Source organism: Strix aluco, chromosome 16 (assembly GCF_031877795.1).
Source record: "Strix aluco isolate bStrAlu1 chromosome 16, bStrAlu1.hap1, whole genome shotgun sequence".
NCBI classification, from domain to species: Eukaryota; Metazoa; Chordata; class Aves; order Strigiformes; family Strigidae; genus Strix; species Strix aluco.
The window spans coordinates 10014919-10041528 of NC_133946.1; the positions used below are offsets into that span (position 1 = coordinate 10014919).

The window sequence follows — 26610 nt, forward strand, 5'->3', positions numbered from 1 at the left end:
TCAGCAATTTAACATTTCTTTTAAACAGATCCAGAAAACAATAAAAAAGACAGCTCGCAGGGAGCAACTGATGCGAGAAGAAGCTGAGCAGAAGCGTTTAAAGACTGTACTAGAGCTCCAGTTTATTTTGGACAAGTTGGGTGATGATGAAGTGCGCAATGACTTGAAACAAGGATCAAATGGAGTACCTGTGCTGACAGAGGAGGAACTGACAATGCTGGATGAGTTCTACAAACTAGTTTACCCTGAACGAGACATGAGCATGAGGTAGGCTTACCGTAAAGTTCTTCTCTTTATAATTGTCAGTTAACGATGTGTTTGTACTGTTGTAATTTAAAGACTTGGTAAGAAATTAACTCCTATTAATTATTTTTTTTAAGGCTGAATGAGCAGTATGAGCAAGCATCTGTTCACCTGTGGGACTTACTGGAAGGGAAGGAAAAACCAGTTTGTGGAACAACCTGTAAGTATAGTCTTTGTATTAAGAGATAGCTCACTGAATTTGTGCTTGAACTAAAATAGTGACTGATATAAGAGGACTTTGGCAGTTTATTATCTTTGAGTTTTTAGAGTAACTGCCTTTTTTTTTTTTTCCAGGCCTTAGCTGGACTGTAACAGAGTAACTTACTGAAGTATGAACTTACTGTGTAGTTAATTTTTTTTTTTAATTAACTGATACAGCATTAATCAGTATTTAGGCTTAGTCTGTACCTGCTGTTTCAGCAGTATTCTGCTGTTGGTGCTTAGTAGCAATTTTTTGTTTTCTGGAAACAAGGAGCTTTGTCAATAATATGACCTAATACATAAACTGGCATGGCCTTAGTGTGATGTTCACTCCCCCTTGTCTCCTGCAAAAAGCATTCTGGTTTTGCTCTATTTTGATTGATTGACGCTGTAAATCAAGGTGTGGTCATGCAGATGACTGCTTTCTTGCAGAAATGTAAGATTTTCACAAATACATGGCTTCTAAAATGAGACCTTAAGAAAATGGCTCTGCTAGGCAGTTGTCTGTATCATGGGGAATTTTTGAAGTCCCTTAATTAGAAATCAATAGGAAAGTTTTAGGGAAGATAATCCTTTTTTGTATGCAAAATGGCTAACAACTTTCGCCATTTAAAAAAAAAAAACAATTATACTTATTATATTAGAGTAATATTGAACTGTTGAAAGTGGATTTTGTGTTCTATTCATAGAAGGTTAAATGATAGTATTGCAATTGTTATGTAATCTTCTTTATTGAGGAATGATACACAGGAGATTGTAAGGTACATTGTAATGGTAATAAGATTTTCCTTGTTTGTGGTAGAACTTCAAATTGCTTATATTGTTGAAATGAAATTTTGTGAGGAGGTACCAGGTTAGTATTTTTTTAAATTAATGTTTATTCTGCAAGAACTCAAGTCTGAAATGGTTGTGATGTTAGATTGTTGTGAGAGCCCAAAGATATGTACCATCTATTTTTTGAAGAGGTGGAGGAAGGAGAAGGGATGGGGATGGTTTTCAGGAGAGAGCTGATGTATGCTCCTTGGAGACCTAGTGGTTCTCTTCCTGGATGAAGTTGGGCTGCATATTGTGTCTGGATCTCAGGATGAGCTTTTAGTGATGTCATTGGCAGCCATTGCTGGTTTACTTTGTTTTATAATAGGGATGAAAGTTAATGTATTTCTGTGCTCTCCTCTGTGTAGGCATTAATTCATACAGCAATTATCACTTGCCAGATGTGTGCTGTGAATCTTCCATTTTGAGTCTATTTTGATTTTTGTTGGCCTAGACCATCAGTAATGTTGCCTTGCCAGGGTTGAGATGTCACAGCATTCATCTGAGACACTGAGTGCAAGCTTGTGCTTGTTTTTGCTTGCAAGGCTGTTCTGAGCCACTTTGCTTCAGGGGAAGAACTTGAAGGTGGTACCTGTGTAAATTTGTTTGTATTGACAGTTGTTTTGTAAGAAATGGACTTACGCTAAGATTTTTTTAATTAAGAAATTACAGATAAATCAATTACAGTTGAAACTTGAGTGAATTTCAAAAACTTTCCAAACTGAAAACTAAGCAGATAGTTTTGAAGTGGTGGGAATAAAAGTATAATTAAATTCATAAACTTTACCTCAACTTGAAGTGTTTCACAAATCCTCTGAAGAGTACTATGTACTCTTAAGATTCTCCTTACCCTTTAGATTTTTGTGAGTGGAAGTGGATTATTTATTGATTTATTTAATATGATGTAGTAAGGCAGAAGAAATTCTGTAACAGTAGTGTCCGTGGACTAGCTTGGGGCAGCAACATCTTTCCAGCGAAAGGGTAATAAAATTCATGTGGGATCCTTGGGAAGGAAGGAAACGATGATTAGGATTGAGTTACTGTTAATCTTTTAACTTCTTCATTTTCCTAGATAAAGCGCTGAAGGAGGTTGTCGAACGTATTCTTCAAACTAGTTACTTTGACAGCACCCATAACCATCAGAACGGATTATGTGAGGAAGAAGAGGCAGCACCCGCACCTGCAGTAGAAGACACTGTAGCAGAAGCTGGTAAGAACATGAAGATGCCTTGTGACTAGCATATTTGTTTGTGTTGTTCTGTCTTGTCTCTTTGGATACACCAGAATGATTAAATTGCAAATGCAGTTTTAAGTGTGAAAAACACCTATCTCTGAATTCTTTGGGTGTATTAGTGTTTTGAATAGAAAAGTCATTTCTTGATAATTAGGTATCCATCTGGCCAGGCAACATATATAGGAGCAGGACTGGATGAACGGCTGCCTGCCCTGAGCCATGAGGAAAGAAGAGCAGAGCTGTGTTCCAGAAGAGTTCCATAAGGCTGGCTCTTGCCAGCTACTTCTTTGGAGGGACTGTAATCCCTTCTAATGATCACATCATAAATATCTTCTGTCATGTGCAAGGGAAGGCTTACAGTTCTAACTGTGGAGCGTCAGCTGAATGAAGGAACAAAGTCACTTAATAGTACTTGGTTTTGAACATGTATTTCAGTGTTTGTCTGTCCGGTATGTCAGTTGCTGAAATAAGAACCCAGGCTAACAATGAAATTACTTCTAAGCAGGTTTATGCAAATGAAAATTATTGCCAACATCTTTTTCCTATTTTGTTTTCCTGTAGAACTACTCATGATCTATAAACAGAATTTTATTCATCTGTACTATTAAAACGATGAAAGTTTAAAGTTCTCGTTGCCTGGGGCTTTTTCATTTTTCAGTGTCCCACCAGTTTAATCCTTTGTTGGAAGGGAAGAGTGTTTGAAGCAAAGAGTATGCTTACATACTTAAACTCAAGAATATCATACCAAACTTTAAGAAAAAAATTAATGACCTTTTTTCCCTCTTGAATATGTTGTGGAGAAAATTGTAATTTGGGATAGCTGAACGTAACTCTTCATAGCAAGAATATAATGTGATTTATTTTTTTAATTTAAAACTCTGACAATCTTTGTTAGTGTTAATTCTCTGTTAATGTCCTGACGTTGTTTTCTTCCTTCTGAGACCCAAGTTTCTTCTTTATCTACCATGTAACATTAGGTTTGTTTCTGAACCCAGCAGATACTTACCTGTAAAAATCAGCAATATTGAGGCTCTAATTTCAGATCTAATCAAAATCCCATCAGTTTGAAGATGTGTGACAAGGCAACTCCTTCCTTAATGTGTAGCAAGCTTCTAATACTAGGCATTAATGTCACTCAGGAGAAAACGTGTGTCCGTTCATTCTTCTACCTAGCTGTACTTCCTGTGTACTAATAAATAGTCCAGAACACTTATTTAAAGTAAATGTTTTTGATAAATGACTACTGCAAAAATGCGTAAGACGTCTTCAAAATTCCACTTTTATCGGGGGAGATTTTTTCATTTAACTCTATTTTCTAGGTCTGTAACATGGGGGGTTTTTCCACATAAATGGTATATTTGTCTTACAGAACCTGATCCAGCGGAAGAATTTACTGAACCAACTGAAGTTGAATCAACTGAGGTATTTCTCACTGGAAAGATTGTCATTTTGTATAGCTTTAATGCCACTTACTTTTACTTTCATACACTTTCTTATTTTTATTTTAGTATGTAAACAGACAATTCATGGCAGAGACTCAGTTCAGCAGTAGTGAGAAGGAACAGGTAGATGAGTGGACAGTTGAAACGGTTGAGGTAAGATCTTGTGTACTGCAGGTAAAATTGCAATCCCTGTTTCCGCTGACGCACAATTCATGATAGGTTTTAGTATTGCACCCCTTTTCCCCCAATATATATAAAAAATACATATATTTAACTAGGCTTGGACTCGCTACTCATTCTTCAATTACATATTTAGCTTAGGAATACCTAAAATAAAAACTACGCAGTCTGGCTAAGTTGCGGAGAACTTGCTTTTGTTCAGTAGTGGCTTGCTTGGGAAAATGGGACTTAAAAGTCTTAGGCTTAAAAAGACGTAAAAGCTTTTTTTGAGGACTTTTTTTTTAAGAGAACTTTGCTGCAAATGTAGAACTTAAGTTTATCTACACAGCTGCTGACAGCATGGCATAGTTGTGCATTTCATTGAGCAGTTCCATGGAGAGGGAGCTGAAAATTAGTATCTTAGCTAATATCTACTCCAGATTGCATATGCACATAATTTGATACTAAAGTATGCTTGTATGTACATCTCTGCTTTCAAGAACTATAGTTCTTCAAGTGTTTAACTTGTTACTACTTTGCAGTTGAGTGATTGTTCACTTGTGATGTTTGTGGTCCATTGCTATTGGGATCCATTCCCAGTTTAGTAATTTAGACTTCAGACTTAACTACATGTACAAGTCCATCATTTTATTATACTAGAATGTGTGTTCTTGAGGTCCTGGAAAGGACCAGTCACATGGAGTCATTCAGATATTTGGTATGTTGGAACTTGGGTTGTACCCCACTGTTAGGAACAAATACAAGCAGCATCTTTCAGATGCTGGAGACTTATTAATTATTTATTCACTTTAGCCTTCTGCAGCAGGAAATTACAGATGGGCAGGTTTTTAGACTTTCTTCCTTGGTGTCTTCAGGCTCTTAAGTGTAGGAGTGGGGTAATTGTTCATCATCTCTTCAAATGGTGAAAAAGACAGAGCCATTTTGATCTGACTATCTAATCTGCCAGATTTTACATTCAGCCTGGCTGAGATTCATATCCTATGGTGTTGAAGACCACTAAGAGATTTAATAATACTTAGGATGAGTGTGAGGCTTCTAGAACTAACTAGACAACTTTGCCATGTATGTGAATGTTTTTGGTAGTATCTTGTCATAGTATTCCATTCCCTTGCTTAACACACCGTAAAATATCTCTGGTATTGAATGTAATTTAAGAAATCTCTTTAAAAAACAAAGAAACCCTTCAAAAACACACGTTAAAGTCATGCTTGATTGGGGTATTCTTACAAGACATAGTATTTTAAAGTTAACACTTAATTTGCTTCAATCTATCTTGAATTAGACCCAAGTAACATCTGTTTCTACCAAGCATCCAGAAGTAGCTCAGAGGTTCAGTTCTCTATAGTTCTTAATATACATAGTGTGGATGAGGACATGAGAGTATAGGAAATGTCCTTATGACCTAAGCTTGTGGTGCTTCCCTCTGCTCTTAAACTGTAAAGCTGTGTATTGCACATTTGAAATCTCAGACACTTCCTCATGGGAATAATAATAATGTGCAGTAACTGTTACCAGTATGTAAAAAAATTCAGGTTGTAGTTCTGTGTCAGACCTATTTCAGAAACTTCTAATTTTCCACACATCTTTACTAGTCAGCTAAATCTCGATTATATCAGCTTTGTTTTCAGAGAACAATACAATACAAAGAATATGTACTTCAGTTGTCCTTTCTGTCCCAATTTCTTGGACTATGTACAAATGAGCAATTTAGAAAAATTCAGAGTTGAAGACTGCTTCTTCATAACTAAGAACTTTATTTTCTCAGACTTAACACAAAAAGGGGAAGTTGAGAATAACTGTCTCTGAAACAACTCTTGCTGTTCTTACTGGCACCAAAATCCCATTTCTCTTGGGAACGCAACTGAATTGTCCTTAGGGAAGATGATGATAGACATTGTATAGAGCCTTTGTGCTCTTCAGCTCAAGGTAGTTGTGGCATTAGTGTAGTAAGAGCTGTGAATGATAGCTGTTAGTTTTGGAAGCTGATAGTATTCTGAAAGAGACCATTTATGTTTACAAAGAGGACTAGTCTCTTTTTCAGTAACCCTCCAGTAGATGTGATACATTCAAGATTTCTGTGCTATGGTATGTTTATAGTTTGAGAAGTGATGGTGTCTCACAGTGACATTTCTGTATGGGCCTTCCATAAATTTTGAACTAAGGAATTTGCCTGTGATTTTTCAAAGTGTATTTGCATTTGGATTATATGATGTTTTAATTTTGGTGAAGATGTCCTTTATTGGTAATAGTGGTGGTTTTGTTTGTGGAGTTTTTTTTATTGTTGTTTTGGGGTTTGTTTTTTTGTTGTTTGTTTGATTATATTTTTCTTTTAAATGCTTCCTTTGTTATAAGTATCTGAATCTGCTTGTATACAAAGTTCTCTGTGTCTTAGATTATGGAACTTTGGTTGGATGGATGTGTGTGTATTTTGTGTAGAATTGGAAACTGTTTTGTGACTGCCAGAATACAAGTTCATTCTGGTTGGTTTGTGGTCTCGTTAACCTTCAGGTTTTACCCCTCCTTCTCCCCTCCTCCTTTGTCCCCTGGCCTTCTCTACCCTGTCATTCTCCTCTGATTGTGTCTGGGCAGCTCTGCCTACTGGGAAGGTCGAGGGGCAGGGTGTCAGAAGGTGAGCGTGCAATTTGATGAGTCAAATACTGTTCTGCAGAGGGAATTCTTTTCCCAAAAGGAAGGTTTCACCTTGCTGCTGGGCCCCCAAGGTGAATGGAGATGTATGGTAGGGTAGTAATTTGCTTTTTGAATAATGATCCTTTTATTTGAGTAGTCTCTGTACCTTTTTCATGCAGCAGATGGTTAGAAAACTGTAAAGTTTAGAACTACATCCTGTCCATTGTCAATTTAATATGCAAAACACAAAATTTTTTAATAGTTTCATCCTACTATGATTATAATAGGTCAGAGTACCAGGTGGTGATAATAAGACTAAAGGAATAGGCCCTTAACAGCTCCTTTTGACATTAAAAGGGCTTTGAAAAAGACACTGTAAAATACTAAGCACCATCTGAAGTTAGTACTGTATTATTTCTGAAAAAGGAAAACATTTGATAAAGTTTTGTCCCTGTTCTGTGTTCCTGATTATTCCATCAGCTTGTGGTTTCTTGAAGATAATGAATTACGAATGACTTGGACTTCATAAGTTGAGTGATAGTACTCAAATAACGGAGAACATTTTTGGTAATAATTATGTAGGAGATGAGTAGCTGCTGGTTTTACCTCTCAAGTTTCACCTAGTCAGCTGGCCTGCTTTTTTTTCTCTTCTGTTTTAAAACTCTGTAATGAGTAAGAGGTCTACATGTGTGCTCTAAACAACATTTTCAGAAAAAAAAACTTCTACTCACAGGGCTTAATTCTTAATTTGGAAACAGTCTATAATTTGAAGTTTGGGGACTGTGCAATAGAGCAGAGCAGTTGTGCTTGTTTTCCAGTGTGGACAGCTTTAGGGTATACTTCCATGGGAATTGTCAAATTGCTTCTCTTTGGGTGGCTAATAGTGGAGATTTGGATCTGAAGGAAATCTTGAAGAGTAATGTTGGTTGTGGTTGCTTTTTAATTTTGTTTAGAGATTTTTTTTTTTTTTAAATTTGCTGTTATAGATGGCTAGGGATTTGATCAAGGAAAGAGTCATTTGAGTTTGTGAGGCAACTGCGTGTGCACAATGCCACATTCAAACAATGTTTGTGAATCTGAGCAAGGAGTAAGCATACTGGAAGATGCTGTAGGTTTCTTTGAGAAATTTAAAAAAAATTACAGGCTTTGAGGGTGGATAGCAGGAGTTTAGGTTTGAAGTTCAGACCTGTGATTATAAAACTGATCTAAAATAGGACTGTGATGTCACTTGTCACGACTGCTGTACAAAAATCTGTCCTCCACAGTTCTAACAAGAAACCAGATATTTTACATAAATATTTTGAGCTTTGAGTTGCATGTATGCTAATTTATATCGTGTGCAACTGTAAGTTTAAGGCTACCTGTTTATCTGGAATATTATTAATAATTAAGAGCACATGGGAATAGAGAGGCAATAGACAAGTTATTGACAAGGATCTTTTTAAAGGACAGTTGTTGACATGAATGCAAATTGAAAATGGCACTTCTGTATTACGGGAGTTGCCTGAAGAGCAAAACTGATTAGACACATGGAAGTGCTGCTTCGTGCAGCTCAGCTGTCCTTGTAACTGTTTTCAAGCTGTTTGATGGGTGTTCTTAGATGCTCATGTTCAGCTTTCCTGGTTGCTTTGCTGTCTTTGATAAGGTGGTATTTGAAAGCATGTTGCTGTTTATGTGCACCGTATTGGAATATGTCTAGTAAATCTGAGCTTTCTTGCCCACTATGAGTTGTGCTTCTGCTTCTGGGCTTCTCGATGGTGCTGTCTTGCAATCTTTCTGTCACACAATGCTGCCTGCTGTTCTCTGAGATTGTTGGTCTGCTAGCTAGGATAACAGCTGTAAACTTGGGTCTAGACATGGCTATGAAAATTTAAAATTTTTGAAGTCTTAAGACCCAAAAATTCTGACTCTGCTTGGGTTTACCAAAAAGGTATGAGAAAATAATTGTTCTCCATCTGTGCGTATTTCTGAAACTTACTCTTTCCTGACTTTCTTTAAACTTCCAAATGTTGATAAAGTGCTGTCTCAAATCCTGCTCTAAGAAAATCCCCATAATTTAACGAATTTTTTGTTTGCACTGTTCTTAATGGGGAATAGAGTAGATGGAAAGAAAATAGAGCACAATCTGAACTTTCTAATCCTGCGAAGTGCTCAGGTCAGTAGCTGGCCACCAGTATTGGCATGACTGTAAGAGGATGTAGTATTTTTCTTCAAGAACACTATAGTAATTATGTCCATAATGAATTAGGCAATAGCCATACATTTCAAGAACTACTGAGTCACTTTTGTGCAGTGTTACCTTAAACTGAAATTTCAGTTGGTTGCTTGTTTCTTGTTAGGTTGTAAATTCGCTGCAGCAACAGACACAAGCTACATCTCCTCCTGTTCCTGAACCCCACACGCTCACTACTGTGGCTCAAGCAGATCCTCTTGTTAGAAGACAGCGAGTACAGGACCTTATGGCACAGATGCAGGGCCCATATAACTTCATGCAGGTATGATGAACCCACTCTATTGTGAAGTTAGAACCAAAGAAACAAAATAGCACTTTCTGGCTATTAGTCACGATTGAAAGAGTCTGCTGTAATTTATTTCAAAGCTGCAACGGTCTTTCAAACTGTATAGCGCTGCATGGCAAGATCTTATCCAAAGCCTGCAAGCCTGTATTGCTGTCAGAGTACACTTAGAAAGTTATTTAGCTTTTCAGTCCTTGTTTGTGTTAAATCTACAGAGAAGGCAGAAAGTTGTGCATCACTGGGTGCCATAGTCTATTCTGCTTAAGTGAGACCAGCTGTAAAATACCCCTTCTGTAAGCTAGTTCTAAATTTTGTGTTATGAAAAACTTCCACCACATGTGAAGGGAACACTTATTGGGTTGCTTTTGGAAGGCTCTCTTTTAACCTCTAAAGTTAGAACAACTAGAAAAGCATTGGGAGATAAGGGAATACATCAGAAAAAGCCTCTCCACCTCCTTTACAAAGAAAGAGTAGTCTCCTTGGTAACAAATGAGAGATCCACTTCTTACATTCCCTTTTTTGTTTCTTCCTACAAAGTGCTAATTTAGGATCAAGAATAAAGAATAGTTTTCTGCCTATTCTGTCTGGCTATTATAATCTCCCTCCAGTTATGTTCTTGTCAGATAACCTCAAATTTGTATACGTGGACTGAATTTTTATTGTGACAAATTTTGGCATTTTATTATCTTAACTGATTTGCTGGTTTTACCATACATTTTAATTGTGTTAACTATGGACTAAGCTTCCTTCATTGTGACCTGGTCATTTCTGTATTCTGAATCTTAATATTTAAAGAATACAGTTTTTTGGTTTGTTTTTTTTTTTCCCCAGGACTCTATGCTGGAGTTTGAGAACCAAACACTTGATCCTGCCATTGTATCTGCACAGCCCATGAATCCAGCACAGAATTTGGACATGCCACAAATGGTTTGCCCTCCAGGTTTGTAATGGTAAATCCTAAATGTAAATATTGGTGGAGCCTGCCAGTCATCTACTAGAAATGCTTCAGTTACTGCTACGTAGTGAAAGGGTCATCACAAGTAATAATACAGCACAAATACAGTGTGTTTTTCTCAGAAATTGTATTTTTGAAGCATACTATTTGTAGACTTGCAATTGTCAATTGCTTCTGGGTTTTGCTTAGAAATGTGGAACATTTTTTAAACTTCTTTTAAATGGGCAAAACAGTTTTGTTTAGTCTTTTGGAAATTGGTGGATTATTTTGGATGACTGGAAAAAATGTACTTAGCATGGAAATGGTAATTGGTATTTTGAGTATAGCTTTGCCATGCTATACTCTAAATAATGTATACATGCCATCATAAAGATGATCATCCCTAAAATAACTGAATTAGATAAGATGGTAATGCTGTTCTGTAAAAAGTTTGATTGTACTGTATAATAAGTGAAATTGTTTTACTTCAGTTCATGCTGAGTCAAGACTTGCCCAGCCTAGTCAAGTTCCTGTGCAACCAGAAGCTACACAGGTAAAATGTTTAGCAAATTGTGTTTTGGATTTTAAATTGATTTTAGGCTTGACTGATGTTATAATAGGATTTAATTCCTAACTGTATGAGAAACTCAAAGAAAAAGCTGAAGTTCCAATTTTGAGAAATTGGTTATCCCCATTATCTCTGTAGCGTAGTCACTTACGAGCATTACTATATACAGTTTGTATGCTCTGCAGACATTGCATATTTTCTGTAATTGGAGTCTTACCAGGCATTATTATCCTGTTTGGAAAACTGTCAGGTTTAGGGTTGAAGTACAAGTTTATTGAGGAAACGGCATTTCTAATTAGAGGCCCCTCAAACTGAAGGGCACAATCACAGAAGCAGTTGCAGTTTGCGTGGCTCCTTCTAATGGCCCAGGGTGGACTTCTCAGCAGTTCTTTCAATCTGTAGAGCTCACTTCAGTCTTCAGATTGGGCGTGTGGATGTGATTTGCATTTCACAAATTGACTTCCATATGCCTGTGTGTTAGGCTGCCATCACTTGAAATCTGCATTCCATGTGATGGTGAATTTTAAGTGGTTTTTTCATGATTGAGAGGAAGGACTTTGTTTGGAATGCTGCTCAGTGTAGTCCTACTCTAATATAGCAGTTTAGCTTGAGGTTTCTCTGTGCATTCTGTTCAAGATGACAATCTTTGCCTAGAAGTGTTCTTTCATGTTAGGTTGTGTTTAGGAATATTTTTAATTTCAACAGAAGCAAGTTGTCCTTTATTTGCGTATTTGCAACAGAAATGCCAAAACCAAAGTAACTTGATTAAAGGGCAGTCTGTATCTGTTCAAGTGGGCATCAGACCACAGATAGATTTAATGGACTAACTATATAGTTTGTGTTGTGGTTTTTTTTTTTACTTGTTAAGAACTAGTCCCAGTTACTTGCTTGGATAGTATTTTAATTTTGGGGTTGTAGAGCAGTCAGAGTGAGATTGAATGCTGTTTTCAGTTGAGATTTCCACAAATTCCTGTTTAAGTAGGATCTCCTAAACTTGCTTCTCCAATCATCGTTTATACATCATTCACCTTTTCATTAAGATGTGTCAGTTTCTTACTGAATAGTCTAGTGACTACTATGGTGTAGATGGGAACTGGCAGTGTTAGGCTAATGATTGGACTAGATGATCTTCAAGGTCCTTTCCAACCTAGTTGATTCTGTGATTCTGTGATTAAAGAACTTTCTGATACTGTATTAAACATGTGCGGCATCTGAGAGGACTCTCCTCATCTCAAGTAATGAATCTGATCCCTGTAGCTATTTGAAAACCAAAAGATAAATCTGGATAGATTGTGTATCTCAAGAGTAACGGTAGTATAAATCGCTTGCTTTATCTTGTCCAGATTAGATCTGCAAGTTTTAAATCACTCGTTTGTATAGAAACAAAAGTGTGGGGTAGTTTTTCTAGAGTTTCCTCTGTATGTACCTGCTGAAGTGCTAGTACTCTCAGCAGTTTTGTTGTTTTGTAGATGTAGAAAAAATTTTTAGCAGAGTTCTCACTGCACTGGCTTTTATTTTACTGTTAAATGATGTCTGCATACTCCAATGGATTTTTTTTTTCTTATTTTCATTACCTCAACCAGTGCCAGTGATTCTCTTGGGAGCCTTGCAAGCAGTAGCTAAACTTACCTCTTTTCTTTTGAATGTTCAGCAAGGTGATGTGAACACACCCGTCAGCTGTTATCAGTTTCCTCTTAAAGTCCCCAGTATCCTTAAGTGCAAAGTCCTCTGCTGGCTAGAGTTTTCACTGGACTCTGTGTAGGGGGAGCAGAGGGTGTAAAATGAGCAAATTGGTCCCATTGGAAACCAGCACTTCTCTATTTCTGTATGAGCTTGGAGTTCTGTCATTTAAACTTCTGTATATTTCTCTCTCTGTCCATCTTTTGTCACCTTTATTGTTATAGTAGTTGGGGTTGCATAAGACTATGACGAGAAAGGTGTTCTTCAGTAAAAGCAAATACATGTCCAGCTGATTGAGAAATATCAACAGAATACAATCTGGCAGGGAGTGGGTGGTGTGGCATGTTAGAATGTATGTCAAGATGAGGTGGTTAAACCTCTACTTGTTAACAAGTACTTAATTTTTAATGATTGTACAGAGTTGCTGGAATATACATACTTCTACTAGAGAGTACCATTCATTCCAGAGTTCTCTGATACTTTTTATAAAACTGTGTGTGAGCATTAGCTGACCTGGGGGCTTTGGGGTTTATTTTGTTAGGTTCCCTTGGTTTCTTCTACAAGCGAGGGATATACAGCCTCCCAACCGATGTATCAGCCTTCTCACACAACAGAGCAACGGCCACAGAAAGAATCGATTGACCAGATTCAGGCAAGTCAAGAGTTCACAGGGGTGGGAAGGAGTCTGCTTGCAGCTGTGATCAAATGTTAGTCTGTATTTCTTTGTAAATTAAGTTTTGTGATTTTTCAGTTACTTATTGGTAGGGCCACTTTGGTTCCATTTAATTTCAGAATTTTGAGCCTGTCTATGACCAGTTAAGTCCTTCATAGTAAGACTTTTAATTTACAAGATTGTGTAGTTAGAAGTAACATACCAATGTCAGTATACAAGCATAGGAAATGTGATTTTTTTTTTTTTTTTTTTTTAACATTGGCTAGCAGTTAGCCCAGAAACGTGTTCATTTCCCCATCTAGTTATTTCTAGTTGTGTTTCAAGTTAACAAGGGAGAAGACTGCTAGATTTTTCTTCTCCCATTGCTCGGTTCAATGAGGCTGTTCAGCTGAAGTAGAAAATACTCATTGTGGTGAACCTGAGGCATTGTCACTTTTAAGTGAAGTTTTTAAGTTAAATTTTTGTTATTATTGAAAAGTTGCTAAAATGTGGTTTAATTATTAGGCTTCAATGTCACTGAATGCAGACCAGACCCCATCATCATCATCACTTCCCACTGCATCCCAGCCGCAGGTGTTCCAGGCTGGATCTAGCAAGCCTTTGCATAGCAGCGGAATCAATGTTAATGCAGCTCCATTCCAATCCATGCAAACAGTAAGTAGTAAATTCAGATTGAATCCCTTTATTTTGGTAGTCTTTCCTTTTGTTGTTACACAAACACTGGCATCAGTCCTGTAATTACATAAAATAGTCTTTGGCTGTTGACACTTGTTGACTTGCGTAGTTCTTTACATGATGCAGTGAAGAATTGTAAAAAATGAATTGGACCAGAGTTATTTTTCTAACATTACAGGTATTCAACATGAATGCGCCTGTTCCTCCTGTTAATGAGCCAGAAACCCTTAAGCAGCAAAATCAGTACCAGGCCAGTTACAACCAGAGTTTCTCCAATCAGCCTCACCAAGTAGAACAATCAGATCTTCAGCAGGAACAACTCCAAACAGGTAAACTTAGTTTAGAAAAAACTAAAACTGCAAATAGCCTCTATAGAGCAGATGATCAGGCTGTGAAGTCCTAGGTGGTGTAGCAAAGCATGTCACATGTTCTCAGATGTTCCTCATCTTATGAGGCTTTCCCCTGAACAATACTGGGTTTTATTGTTCCATCACAGTTTGAATATCAAACAGCGTGAAATTCATTATATACCTCTCCAACCGTTAAAAGAATTTTGCCACTTGATGCAGTTTTATATGGGTTTAGGGATTATTCTAAAGATGAAAGCAGTATAGTGGAGTACTTGCTCTGCTGATGTTAAAGGTTGGATAATCCTTAAATTTGCTTTTAAAAAACAAAGGTTGTACTATTGGAGATGACATTTTAAAACAGAAATAGTAAGCTAGAATTGAGAACAAGTATTACACTGCTCACAGATCATGTAAGGTTCACAAAGGTCTAGAACCTTTTGCTAAAATCAGTTAGACATGGTTTGAATACCACAAGCAGAATGCTTTTCAAGTTAGCAACTTCAAAAAAACAAACAAACAGTAAAGTAGTCTGTGTATAAAGCTATTCGTCTCCAAGCACTCTCCTCACTTTCCACTGAGATAAAATTTGCAGATGCAGAGAGGGATTTTGAGTGAAGGACACGGGACAGATGACAAGGGTGAAGTGCTAACAACTGGTGGAGGTGGAGTAAGGAAAAAGAGCCTGATCCTTTTTCTCTGTAACTGATGATGATCTTGAAATTTGTCTTCCTTCTTCGTGGGATACTGGGTCTTCCTCTTCTCATCCACCCACCCAAGTTTTCATTGTTTATGTTTTTTGAGCCATATGCAGCGCAAGGCAGAAAGACAGACTAGGGAGTGCTGGTGGGCCGTGCAGTGTTAAATGGTTAACTTACTGTAACAGTAAATGGAACTGTTGATGCCCAGAAAATGCAGTGGCCTTAGAACAGAACCTGCACACATTAAACATGCAAAAGGATGACCATGTGTTCCACCAGAACTGATGGGAAGCTGGGGAGAAGGGAGGATCTGTGCAAAAGTTCCATAGCACTCTGTGGCTGAGTGAAGTAGACAAAGTTGTGCTCCAGGCTGGGTGATTTCCTGCATATGAGAGGGAGTTACCACTTAGAAATTTTCTTTGAGTGGTATCAGGCTAACTTCTACCGCTGTTTTGCTCTTACATACAGAATTCCATAGAATTACACTTACTGAGTCTGTAACCCTTGGATTGCTTTTGTAATCCACTTCATTCCTGACAATTCCTGTGAAGATGTTGTGACATACCTTACCTCAAAGACGTAGTCTTACTGCAAAGGTGCAGATAGTTTCAAGCTATCCATCTCACTCTTGCCTTTTGATTTATACGTCTTGTAGAAAGAATCCCCTGGCCTGTACCGTCAAAACATCAGCTCTGTTAAAATGCTCCTATCAATCTCAGCTTAGTCTGCACAGCTACACCTAACAGTTTGGTTGGTGAAGGCAGGTATTTCTTAGTGGCTCTCTGCCAGTTCAGAGGGGAGGAAGTTACAGAAGTGGGTTAACTAATTGATTTTTTTTTTTTTGCCTAGAGTATGTGTTGCTGATTTTTAAAGTGTTCGAAGTAGCACAGGAAGATTGTACCTGCATTAGGAATGCTTGTTGCTGAGCTTATGCTAGAGACTTCTTGACACTGACTTAAATTAACTCTCTACCATTTCTGGGTTGTTTTAATATTGTTGGATATCTGGCTAGTAAACTTGGTACTTAATTCTGCAGATTATTTTTCTTTGAATGGGTGAGCATTTATTGATAGGTTCAGTGGTAGTTCAGAGCTCTGAATGTTGAGTTTGAAGATAGTATATGTAGGAACATAAATAAACACACACACTTTTATACTTCATTTTTTTCCCCCCCCAATTCTAATACAGTGGTTGGTACTTACCATGGTTCCCCAGACCAGACTCATCAAGTGGCGGGTAACCACCAGCAACCTCCCCAACAGAATACTGGATTTCCACGTAACAGTCAGCCTTACTATAACAGTCGAGGAGTGTCTCGTGGTGGGTCACGTGGGGCCCGTGGCTTAATGAACGGTTACAGGGGACCGGCAAATGGATTTAGAGGTAAACAGATTTATTAAACTCTCTCATTTGACTTCTTTCTGGAAACACGCTGTCAAGATACCAAGTGTTAAAACTGACCTACTGTAGTTTTTATACTGTAGTAGTATCTCTAAGATATTTAAACTTGTATTAAAAATTTTGTTTGCTTTAGCTAACTTAAGCAACTGAAATTTTAGCCATTTGTTTAGGCTTCCTACTAGGATGTAAACAGGCATTTTTTCTGTTCTGTGCTGAAGGCTTAGTGTTTGATTAGGCATCTACTGCAAGTATAAGCAAACCTGGAAATATCCAACAAAATTTCACAGCCATTGAGTGAGGAATTTAGATGCCAACTGATACTTCAAAAATGTTTTTTATTTCAGTTATGATAGAAGCAGTATTGTTTATAGTTCTGTGTTTCATGATATTGAGGATAGGCTGGATAATGTAGAAATACAAGAAGAAAAAAGTCCAAAAGTCATTACTCTGAGGGAATTAACAGGAGTGGAGGAATCATACTATAGTTCTGGATAAATAAGAGAATTGTCATGATTCCTGGAGATAATTATATGTGGTTGTCAATGTTACAAAGATGTGTATGTTAGAATGGGAGAGACAGTTTTCTTGGCAGGTGTTCTGGGATTAGACTGAAGCACACAGTTCTGTCTGCTTTTGCCATGTTCTCTTCCTCGTGGGGTTGGAGAGTAAGAGGAGAAACCTGTATAATAAAACCACAACTGACTGTACTAGGGAATGCAGTGGGCACTGTCTGTCTGCTTAAAATTGATCTGGATTCCAAGAGTTTTAGAGCCATCCTTGGACATGGTTCCCAGCACTCAGAAGCGTCTTGGTTTAGGAGCAGCTTCTTGCTTGAGTTGGCCTTGCAGGTCACAGCTGTTACATTTAGATCCCAGTATTATGTTTAGCTCTGGATTGAATGTTATGTAAATCAAACCTCAGATTAGAGAAATGCATTGAATTGCCATCTCCCAGTTCTTACTAGGTCTTCATTCTTGTTTCTTGTAATAGTATTAGCACTGATGCTGCAAACATTTGCTTGACTTGCATGTAAACAGTACTTCCTAAAGGTTTTTTACCTCAGATTTAAGTAAAATGCTGTTAGTGCTTTTCTTTATATGGTAGCATAAAGTAATAGGTTATAATTTCCAAGTGAAAGTCTTGTGCCCTGTTCCTTAGGAGGATACGATGGCTACCGTCCTTCCTTTTCTAACACTCCAAACAGTGGTTACACGCAGCCCCAATTTAATGCTCCTCGGGATTATTCAAACTACCAGCGGGTAAGCTACCGTTACGTTGTGACAGTCTAGAAGTAGAAGAAAGTAGCTGTCAACAAAAGCACTTAAATCCATTAGTGAAAACTTTTCTGTGGACTGACTTTATTGCTAATGAAAACAAAAATTTTGGGTGCTAAACAGATAGATATTTAGAAAGAGCAGAATATCAAATGGCTGGTTATAATTGGGAATCGTGTTCTGTTTGGCTGACCTCTAAAGGAGTTAGCCTAGTAATTAGAGCAAAGTTGAGTGAGTTATAAAGAACTCAAATATAATTATTTTCACAGCTTTTCATGAGAAAGAAACTTGAAAGATTTAAATTCTTTGAAATTAATTCTTCCAACTTGTTTGGGAATGCAAATCTTCTGCAATGCTGATCTGTTACTCTGAAATTTGTGTAGAATTTTGTTGTTCTGAATGAAGTGTGTCCAGTTTGCTCAAAGCTTACACTGACTGGAAAATGTCTAACTCTCTATGTCCCCAAACAAGTATTTACAAGCAAATGAGATGACAGATTTTGATCCTGCCATTAGAATGTTGCTTTATTTATTGACTGTGGTCCTTCAGCAAATTCATCTGTTCTGACTTCTGTGTAGTTTGAAAAATTTGAACAGTAAAGACATCTACTTATATTTCTTGTTTATATTGAACAACATATTCTGTAACTGGAGAGAGAATTTGTCTTTGTATGTTTTATTTTACCTGCTAGGTACTAGTAGGAGTAAGAATTTATTTTTTGAAGATGAATTTAAATGAATAAAATACTGTATGTTGAAGTCAGAGATGTTTTGTCAGTGCACATTGTTTTAAAAGCTCCTTATTTTACTGGCAATTAATAGCTTCCGGAGACATAACAGAATGCCCAGGTTTTATGTTGTAACTTTTTTCATTTCTTTGCTTCAGGATGGATATCAACAGAACTTCAAACGTGGCTCTGGACAAAGTGGACCTCGGGGAGCTCCTAGAGGTAATTCCTGGGTAGTGAATAATTGATCTGGACTGAATGGAAATTTTTGATCCAACTTCCGGAGTTCGGGATTTTAAAAGTGACCTCACTTCTTATTCAGCAGGTCGCAGTTGAAGAATAAGCTTACTTTCCTCTGACTTCGTAGTTGACCCTGCTTTTGAACGGGGGTTGGACTTGGAGGACCTCTTGAGGTCCCTTCTGACGTGAATTACACTGTGATCCCTTGAACTTGTGGTGGAAGTTTAGTTGGCCATTGAATGAGGAATTCTTTGAAAAGACGTTAAAACAACAATTGCTTTTGACACTTTAAATGTAGCAGCACTATTTAGTTGCCTTTTGTTAACGAAAGCCTTAGGAAAGTGATATTTTGTTTTTGGTGAGGTTTATCATGACTTGAGATCTGCTTACTAGGTGCATTAGTAGTTGGCAAGTAAGACTTGCTCATAAAGCAGACATAAGGCTTGAGCTGTCAGCCTTCAAAATTGTATGTTAACTGTTGCACTAAAAGATGTCCTGCTGCCTCTGTTGTGGAGGTCTCTTTTGATCTAAGGATACAGAACTTCCCTCCGTGCTCATCTGTTCCTTGATCCTATAGAATTGTTGCTTTTAGGTTATGGAGGTGTTTTGTCCTGTAGCTTCGTAAGAGTATTTGCTACGTGTTCATCTGAGAAAACAAAAAACCCTGCATACAAGTTGAACTTGTAAATTTTATGTTCAACACAATTTCCACAGGTTTTTGGGGGGGGGTTTTTTAGTAGATTTTTGGTGATGAGACTGTCTTCTGTCTCAAACAGATGTTTCCATGAGAATCTTGAGTTATCATGAGAGTGTCTTGTCCATGTGGACAGCTTGAGGCTGTCTGTGAAACCACAGTTCTGTGTGGTAGTTCAGTTTGGAAGAGTTCTGTCCTTGACTGTCTTGGTACTGAAAGCCCTATAGTGTGGAACTGTGGCCTGAAGTTCAACGTACTATTAGGTTGTGGTAAAGCTGGGAGCATATTTTAGGAAGCACAACTATAATGAAGAATTAAGTTTTGAAGTTCATTGTCAGGGATGTGCAGGCAAATGTGAGGGGGATTCCCCAAGTGACCTACAATTATATACTGAGAGTGTGAGCTACAGGCAGTCGCTTTCTTAAGGAAGGAAGAAGATGGAAGTTAAAACATGATTAGTTAGCTCACAGTACTATTATTTAAAATACAGTAACCAATTATTGCCTCACATTACTGCAAAATGTTTTACTTGAACTGATTACAACTTTGTATTTGTGGGGAAAAAAGTATTGGGATAAAGCTGAAAACAGTAAAGACAGATTACATACTGTTTTGATTTGAAGGCGCTTTTAGAATTATAGATAGTCTAGATGCACACCTGGGAATTCTTACCCAGGTTAGACCAGAACTTTTAGGAGTTTTTTTAAATAACCTGACTTCATGCATAATTCAAGAACCTTTTTATATGTTTTCTAGGTCGTGGAGGGCCCCCAAGACCAAACAGAGGGATGCCTCAAATGAATGCTCAGCAAGTGAATTAAACAAATTCACAGGATTACGTTAAACGCCAAAAACACACTGGCCAGTGTACTATACATGTTACCAGAAGAGTTATTATCTATTTGTTCTCCCTTACAGGAAGTTTGTTGTAAAGGGACTATTTTCATTACCATAATGACAGGACTACAGTTGCCAGCTTTATATTACCTGGATATTGAAAGGAACGAAACAACGTTTACTCTGCATGTTCTGTCCTAAGCATCATCTTGAGCCTTGCACATGAGATTCAGATTCCTCACCCTTGCTAAGAGTAAAGCAAAAAAGGCAATTTCCAGGGTGATCCAATCTCCATGGTTAACTGAAGTGGCAGGAAAAAGCAAAGACTCACTTCTGACATTTAAAAGTGATGTAACAAATTTGGATAAAATCTGCAAATTCATAACGATTTACTGCGGTGGCAGTTGATAAAACTTAATGTTCCCATGAAAGGATGGAAAAGGTGAAGTGTGGCTTGGTAGCGCAACTGCATTTCAGCTTTTTCTTACTAAATTGAAGCACTGAACAGTTAAAGATGTTAGTGATGCAGATTTCCCTAAATAGACAAATAGGCTTACAGCCAGTTTTTGACAAAGAAGCAGCACCCTTAGCTGCAGCACTCCTCATCACTAGGGCCCCGTTTACTGTGGCTAAGGATTTAAGATCGCTTGCATAACTGCTAATGTAATTGTGTAATTTTTTTATTTTGAAGGAAAAAAAAAAAAAAGCTTTGATTTGGCACTTGAACAAAATTTTGCAACAAATGTGAGATATGATCTGGATGGCCACTGTATATTTGATGTGAAGTATTTAGATATCTCTTTGAAACACTTTTAAGTTTCTTTGATAGCAATGACTTTTGTAAGGATTGGTATTCTCTATCATTCCTTATGACTTGCACATTGTCTGTCACTAATACTTGACCTTGCTGTATTATCACCTAAATAACTGATGCCGGTACTGATGGAAATATCTAATGGATAATCATAACACTTTTGGTCACATGTCCTTTTGTCTTTCCTGCAGCCTTGAAGGTTTTAAGAAATCTCAAATGCCCGCTGCTGCTGCCCTTTTAATTGCTATCTTTTGAAAAGCACCAGTATGTGTTTGAATTGATTTCCCCTTTTAAGGGAAATGACAGCCAGCAGTTACAGTTCTAATGGTATAAGCAAGACAAATAAAACATGTTTATAAAAATTGTATCCTGGAACACTGGTTTTCAACGACTGAAACAAATTTAATGTGATGGGGTGACATTTCATGAGGTTTTGGGTTTTTTTCCCCTGATAGATTCCCTTTTTCCTGAATTAGATGTAAACCCTTCTCCTGTTTTTTCTGATTTTATTCTGATAGTTGTGACTTCTGGGAAACTTTTCTTTTTATGGACTTACCTTTACATCAAGGCAGCGATGTATAAAAGAAATGGTATAAGACTAGGAGCTGGAAAATACCAAGTCTTACTCAAGTTTTACTGCGTACTTGTGGTATAATCTTTGGAAAATCACTTGTGCCTACCTTTTGCGCACATGCACTCTCTCTGCAGTGGGGAGAATATATTGATAGCTGCCTCCATAGAGGTGTTGGTAGTTCTGTTGCATTCTGTAGCACGTGCAAGAAGAAAAGTGCTATATATGTTAAGTATTGCTTATCAAATAATTCCTACCTGTGGAAAGGTGAAATTAAGGAACAGCTACATGTTGTTTAACTGTTATATACAAAACTGAAGGTTGTTTTAACTCAGAGGGTCATTTCTACTTTGTATCAGAACTGAACTTTCAGAACTTACAGTCAGATATTTTGACTCTGTTGTGAAATAATCTGAAACTCCACAGAAATAGGTGGTAATATCACTTTTCCATGTTGTGTGTGAAGAGCACAAATGAGAAATGTTTTTACTGAGAAAAGTGATAAGCTTGTGAAGACAATATTACACACCAGACATCTTGAAATGATGCTGATGGCTAGAAGCAGCAGTTGTAGTCAAGGCCTAGAAACATTCCGTACCAGTATAACAATATAAACTGCAGTCCGGTGAGAAGTTGCTGTTCTGTTTGGGTTTTTTTAGGAAGCTATTACTGAGATAATAATCCCAACTGTTTTTTAACTGGAAAAAATAAAAAGACGAACCTTCTAATGTTGAACTGATGTAGGAAAACAGTGAATTCTTTTTAAAAAATATTTTATTTTTTGTGCATCGGCTTACTTTTTAAACGGTTGGTAGAACACAAGCTCTTCAGCTTTTTCCATTGCACACCAAATGCTTCTTAAATAGCTATTTGTAGTTTGACAGTAAACTTGCAGCATACTGAATTAAAGACTGCTGAATGGATCAGAACATTCCACTTAAGGTTTTGGTTTTATTTTCAACTTAAATTTATTAAAAACATTGGGTAGTTGAGAGGCCTCTTAATTGAGATACAACTTTGTGAGCCTTTTCATGTATGAAAATGGTCTTTAGAGTAGCTGCTCTGCTGTATGCTGATAGAGATGTGTTATGATAATATCAACCGTAAAACAAGTACATAAGATGTGTTTAGTCTGGGAATTTGCACTGACTCCTTTAATCTCAATACATGCGTCTAATAAACACTATACTGGAAAAATTGGCTTGAGTCACAGTATGGCACACAGATCCACTAATGGGTTTTCTGGCCTGTTCAGGGGAGCTGAAGTATCTTCACTCTTTAACTTAGCTCTAGATCTGAGTTACATCCGGATCACAAGCACTCCTAGACCCGTTTCTTTTGGAAAAGCTCATCTTTTGAACAAAGACCATTATACAAAGTGATCACATTGAGGCCAAATGGTGGCAGTTCAGGGCTGGTTCTGTTGCAGAGCCCTTCCTGGATGCTGGGGACGAGCTGTGTTTATTCTAGTTAGGTGCTGCTGTAGGATACCTCGGGCCTGATGCCTGTGGTTGGGAGGTGTGAGCGAGTAACAAAGTGCTACTTCTGAGCCTATATGTAGACACATCAGTTGCACTGTTTGGTGGTTTTACTTGATTCTTCTGTGAATCAGTCTTTGGGGAGCATAACAGCCTAGTTATGACTGCCTTCTTGCATATACAGCTACTATGAGGAGATAAGATTTTTATTTTGTCAGGGGCTTCATTATCTAATATTGCTAGGCTGTGATAACGTATAGTGGTATGTGTTTGAGAACAAACTTTGGCTTCAGTGTCTTACTTCCTCTTGGGTGTAATACAAGGATTCTTGAGTAAATAATTTATAAATCACTAGCGTTTCTAGATATTTCTACCTAATGTTACTGTGTCTGGGAAACCTGGATCATTCCTAGATGTACTACAACTTAAATACTTAACTTGGAAATCATGAGCTATTTTCTCATACCAAAGGTCAATTTTGTTCTGCATTTTACTTTTGTGTTCTCCCTTTATATGGGCTGTCTTTTTAAGAACAGTTCACCAATACAACTTTCAGGTTTTGCTGTGGAGGGAGTTCTAGACTTCACTTAACCCCTGTTTTCTTTCCAAGATACTGTCTCTTGTGTATGGCAATCTCTAAAGCATAACATCATTCAGAGTAGTAGTTGGAAAAGTAATGTTGACTTCTTGTTAATAGCCAGTTAACGTAGTCTGCTGGGACTTTATAACTCTCAGAGAACTTTGGGACCTTAAAAATGTGTCTTCTCAAAATGTCCTGCTGACTTTATTTGTTAGACAGGCAGATTCTTTGATTGGGTTACAGGTTGCCTTCATCTGTGTCTTTGGAGAATGGATCGAGCTTCCTTCTTTCCCCCAGATGGCATTTGAGTCACTACTTCGGAGAGAGAGAAGTTGCTGAAAAGGCTTTAACTCTAGACAAATACTGAGAAGATGATAAATGATACTGAAAAAGTGGTTAACCTTCATATGAGGCAAATAGGGCAAAACCTTTGTGGTCCAGCAGAGTAAGATTCAAAACCAATTGGTCAGAAAAGTCTTGATCTTCCTATTCTTTTTTTGATGTTCTGGCATTGTCTAAGCTGAGTAGATGACTTTTCTTACCCCTTTGCAAGAACATTATAAATGCACATCTGTGATAGAAGTGTTTGGGATGAGTAGACAAACTTGTGATGTATTTTCTTCCATCCCAAGTCTTATGTGGATACAAAGGGACAAGAACACTGCTCATTAACCAGCCCCATTAATGAGGCTGCCAGTCACATCTTGAAAAATAAAGGTCATTCCTCTTGCTCATCAAAACTATTCTTGATTAACATGTACGCAAAGTATCCAGATAATTGATACAAATTTATAGCCAGAGCTGAGGTTTGCAACTGTATGAAGTAGACTCTATGCGCCTGTTTTTACAGAAAGGTTTTTAATTGCTTGAGCTGGCACCAGCAAAGTTCTACAAGTGGGGTGGGTAGGTGTTCTTCAGCACTGATTGACCTAAAAATCAGTGCCTCGTCTGAAGAGCGAGCAGGGAACAGTCCTGAACCATGAAACTTGCCTTTTGAACTTAGAAAGAAGATAATTTACTGATTTAAATCTGGGCTTAAATATAGTTCTGGTTATTGTCTGGAACTTTACTGGAAACTCAAATGCTGCAAAACCACATAGTTTCCTTCTAATTCTGGTTTTCTCTATGGCAAAATTTGTTAAAATTTCCTTGTTCTTGAGCATTTGATTGGTCTCATTAGTAATTGTGGCTGTCTTATAGTCAGCAGCAGTACTTAGCAGAAAGAGCTTTAACATGAACTTTGGGAAAATTCCCTTAGTTAACACCAGGTTAGTGTACCTGATAGTCATGAAGGTAGCTAATTGCTTAAACTAGAATGTTTCTCTTTGGCCAACTCATTTTTCCAGAGGGAGAGAGATGGAGAAGGTCCTTCAGACTTCCCAGTTTGCAAATACTGCTTGTTTTTAGGTTCAAATGTTTTTCATCCCAGTCAGTAAATTTTCCAAGAGGAAAGGTTCCATATTTTTGAGAACCACTGCACCTGGCTGCTTAGGGTTTGAGGTTGTATTCAAATCGCCTAACATCAAAGGGAAGGAAAATATCTACACTCTAGTGGATTGTTAGAGAAACTTAAATGTCTCTTCCCCATGTGGAAGCAAGCCCCCTGACCCTCATACATTTCTACAAAAACTTAGAAGCATCATCTTGGATTTCTGCTTCTCTTCCTACAGGGTTTCAGAAACTGGGTGTTGTTGAATTTTTGGTGTGGTATGGCAGAGTCCCTGATGAGAAACTAATTTTGTAAACGGTTTATCTAAGGGAAGAGGTGCTATTCTATTAACCCCTTTCTTAGGTTTTTTTTTTTAATGCAATTAAAATTATTTGTGGCTCTGTAGATCAAGCCTTGATGGAGGGAAAGAAATCTGTTTTCCAAAATCCACATCCTAAAGCCAATTTGAGTGGTGCTTAAGAGAACTGTATTAGGAAAACTTCAGTTTAACTTGACGTTTTGTTCTGAATTAAATTTATCTGTTAGCTCTTGCTGCAATTATTAATCCATCAATTTAAAAAGCTACATTCTCATTCCCCCGCCCCACTTTTTAATGTTCATAAAATAATCGGGTGTAACTAGCTCAGTTCCAACTATGGTGGCCAATTTCTCCTTTCTATAAAATGTGCTCAAATACCCAGTAGTGGATCAAGAGTACACCTGAAATTTTGGTATCAAGACAAATTTTAGTAATTATCCATTAGACTTTTATTAAATGAAAATGTATTTCCTTTTTTGAAGCTATTCAATTTCAGAATAAATTTTAGTAATGCATCTAACGTATAAAATAAGTCTTGAGTTATGTTTTAGTTAATTGTCAGATTTAAATTTTCTGATGGCCTTAAACATACCTGTATATATGTCTTTGCAGTTCTTTAACTCAACGTTTAAAACAAGTTGGTCCATGGTTATGTAAACACTTGAAAAATAAATCTATTTAAATGTTTTATGTCCTTCCCTTTTAAGCAAATATTTCATACCTATACCTTGAGGAATTGTCTCACTACACTTCTGTTGCATTGGTGGTTTTGTCTCAGTAACTGGGTTTACCTGGGTTCACCTCCTCAAAAAAGACTGTTCTACAGCCTTTATGATTATTAATTCAATAGTTTTATCATATTTTTGCTATATTTTAAAACTTAAATATTTTATCCCAAAATACATCCAGTGGTATTAAGCACATTTTTCCTACGATGTTACCTGGTTTTAAATACTTCATTGTTCAAATGTTTAAATTCAAAACTTTTTTTTGACAGTATTAAAAGCTAAGAATAAATATATCTATGCAAATAGCTTGGCTCAACTTTGGTATTGAAAGGTTAATGTTACAGATTCTAGGTTATTAGGAATAGTTTTGCTGTCAGTTTTAGAATTTAGTGAAAGTTTTAGTTGAAGTTTAGTGTTTCTGAAGACTTACCAGAATTTAAACCAAGACAGATTGACAGATTGTTTTCCTGTAGGAACTCCCCAGTTGTGCAACTTGGGATTTTGTATAGAAAACTTCAAAACAGCTGTGGTTTTATTAAACAGTGGAGCTTAAATGTTATAAACTACCTAGTTTTATTGAGAAAGCAAGGTTCCTAACATTTCTTGGGATTTTGTAATTTAGT

The 26610-nt window shown here is 37.2% G+C and overlaps 1 protein-coding gene across 4 annotated transcripts in view; it reads left to right on the forward strand.

Moving 5' to 3' along the window:
- The window catches only part of CAPRIN1 (cell cycle associated protein 1), a 35805-nt gene extending 14558 nt beyond the window's left edge, over positions 1–21247 (forward strand). For 2 of the 4 annotated variants that reach the window (XM_074842443.1, XM_074842439.1), the window contains 15 exons: positions 29–267; positions 381–463; positions 2390–2527; positions 3921–3973; positions 4060–4146; positions 9141–9296; positions 10149–10257; positions 10743–10804; positions 13041–13151; positions 13677–13826; positions 14026–14176; positions 16084–16278; positions 17455–17555; positions 18456–18519; positions 19988–21247. In XM_074842443.1, the coding sequence (XP_074698544.1) occupies positions 29–267; positions 381–463; positions 2390–2527; positions 3921–3973; positions 4060–4146; positions 9141–9296; positions 10149–10257; positions 10743–10804; positions 13041–13151; positions 13677–13826; positions 14026–14176; positions 16084–16278; positions 17455–17555; positions 18456–18519; positions 19988–20052 (1764 nt within the window). In that variant the 3' untranslated portion in view covers positions 20053–21247. The other 2 variants (XM_074842440.1, XM_074842442.1) reach the window with 2 other exon arrangements.
- The last annotated feature ends 5363 nt before the right edge of the window (positions 21248–26610 follow it).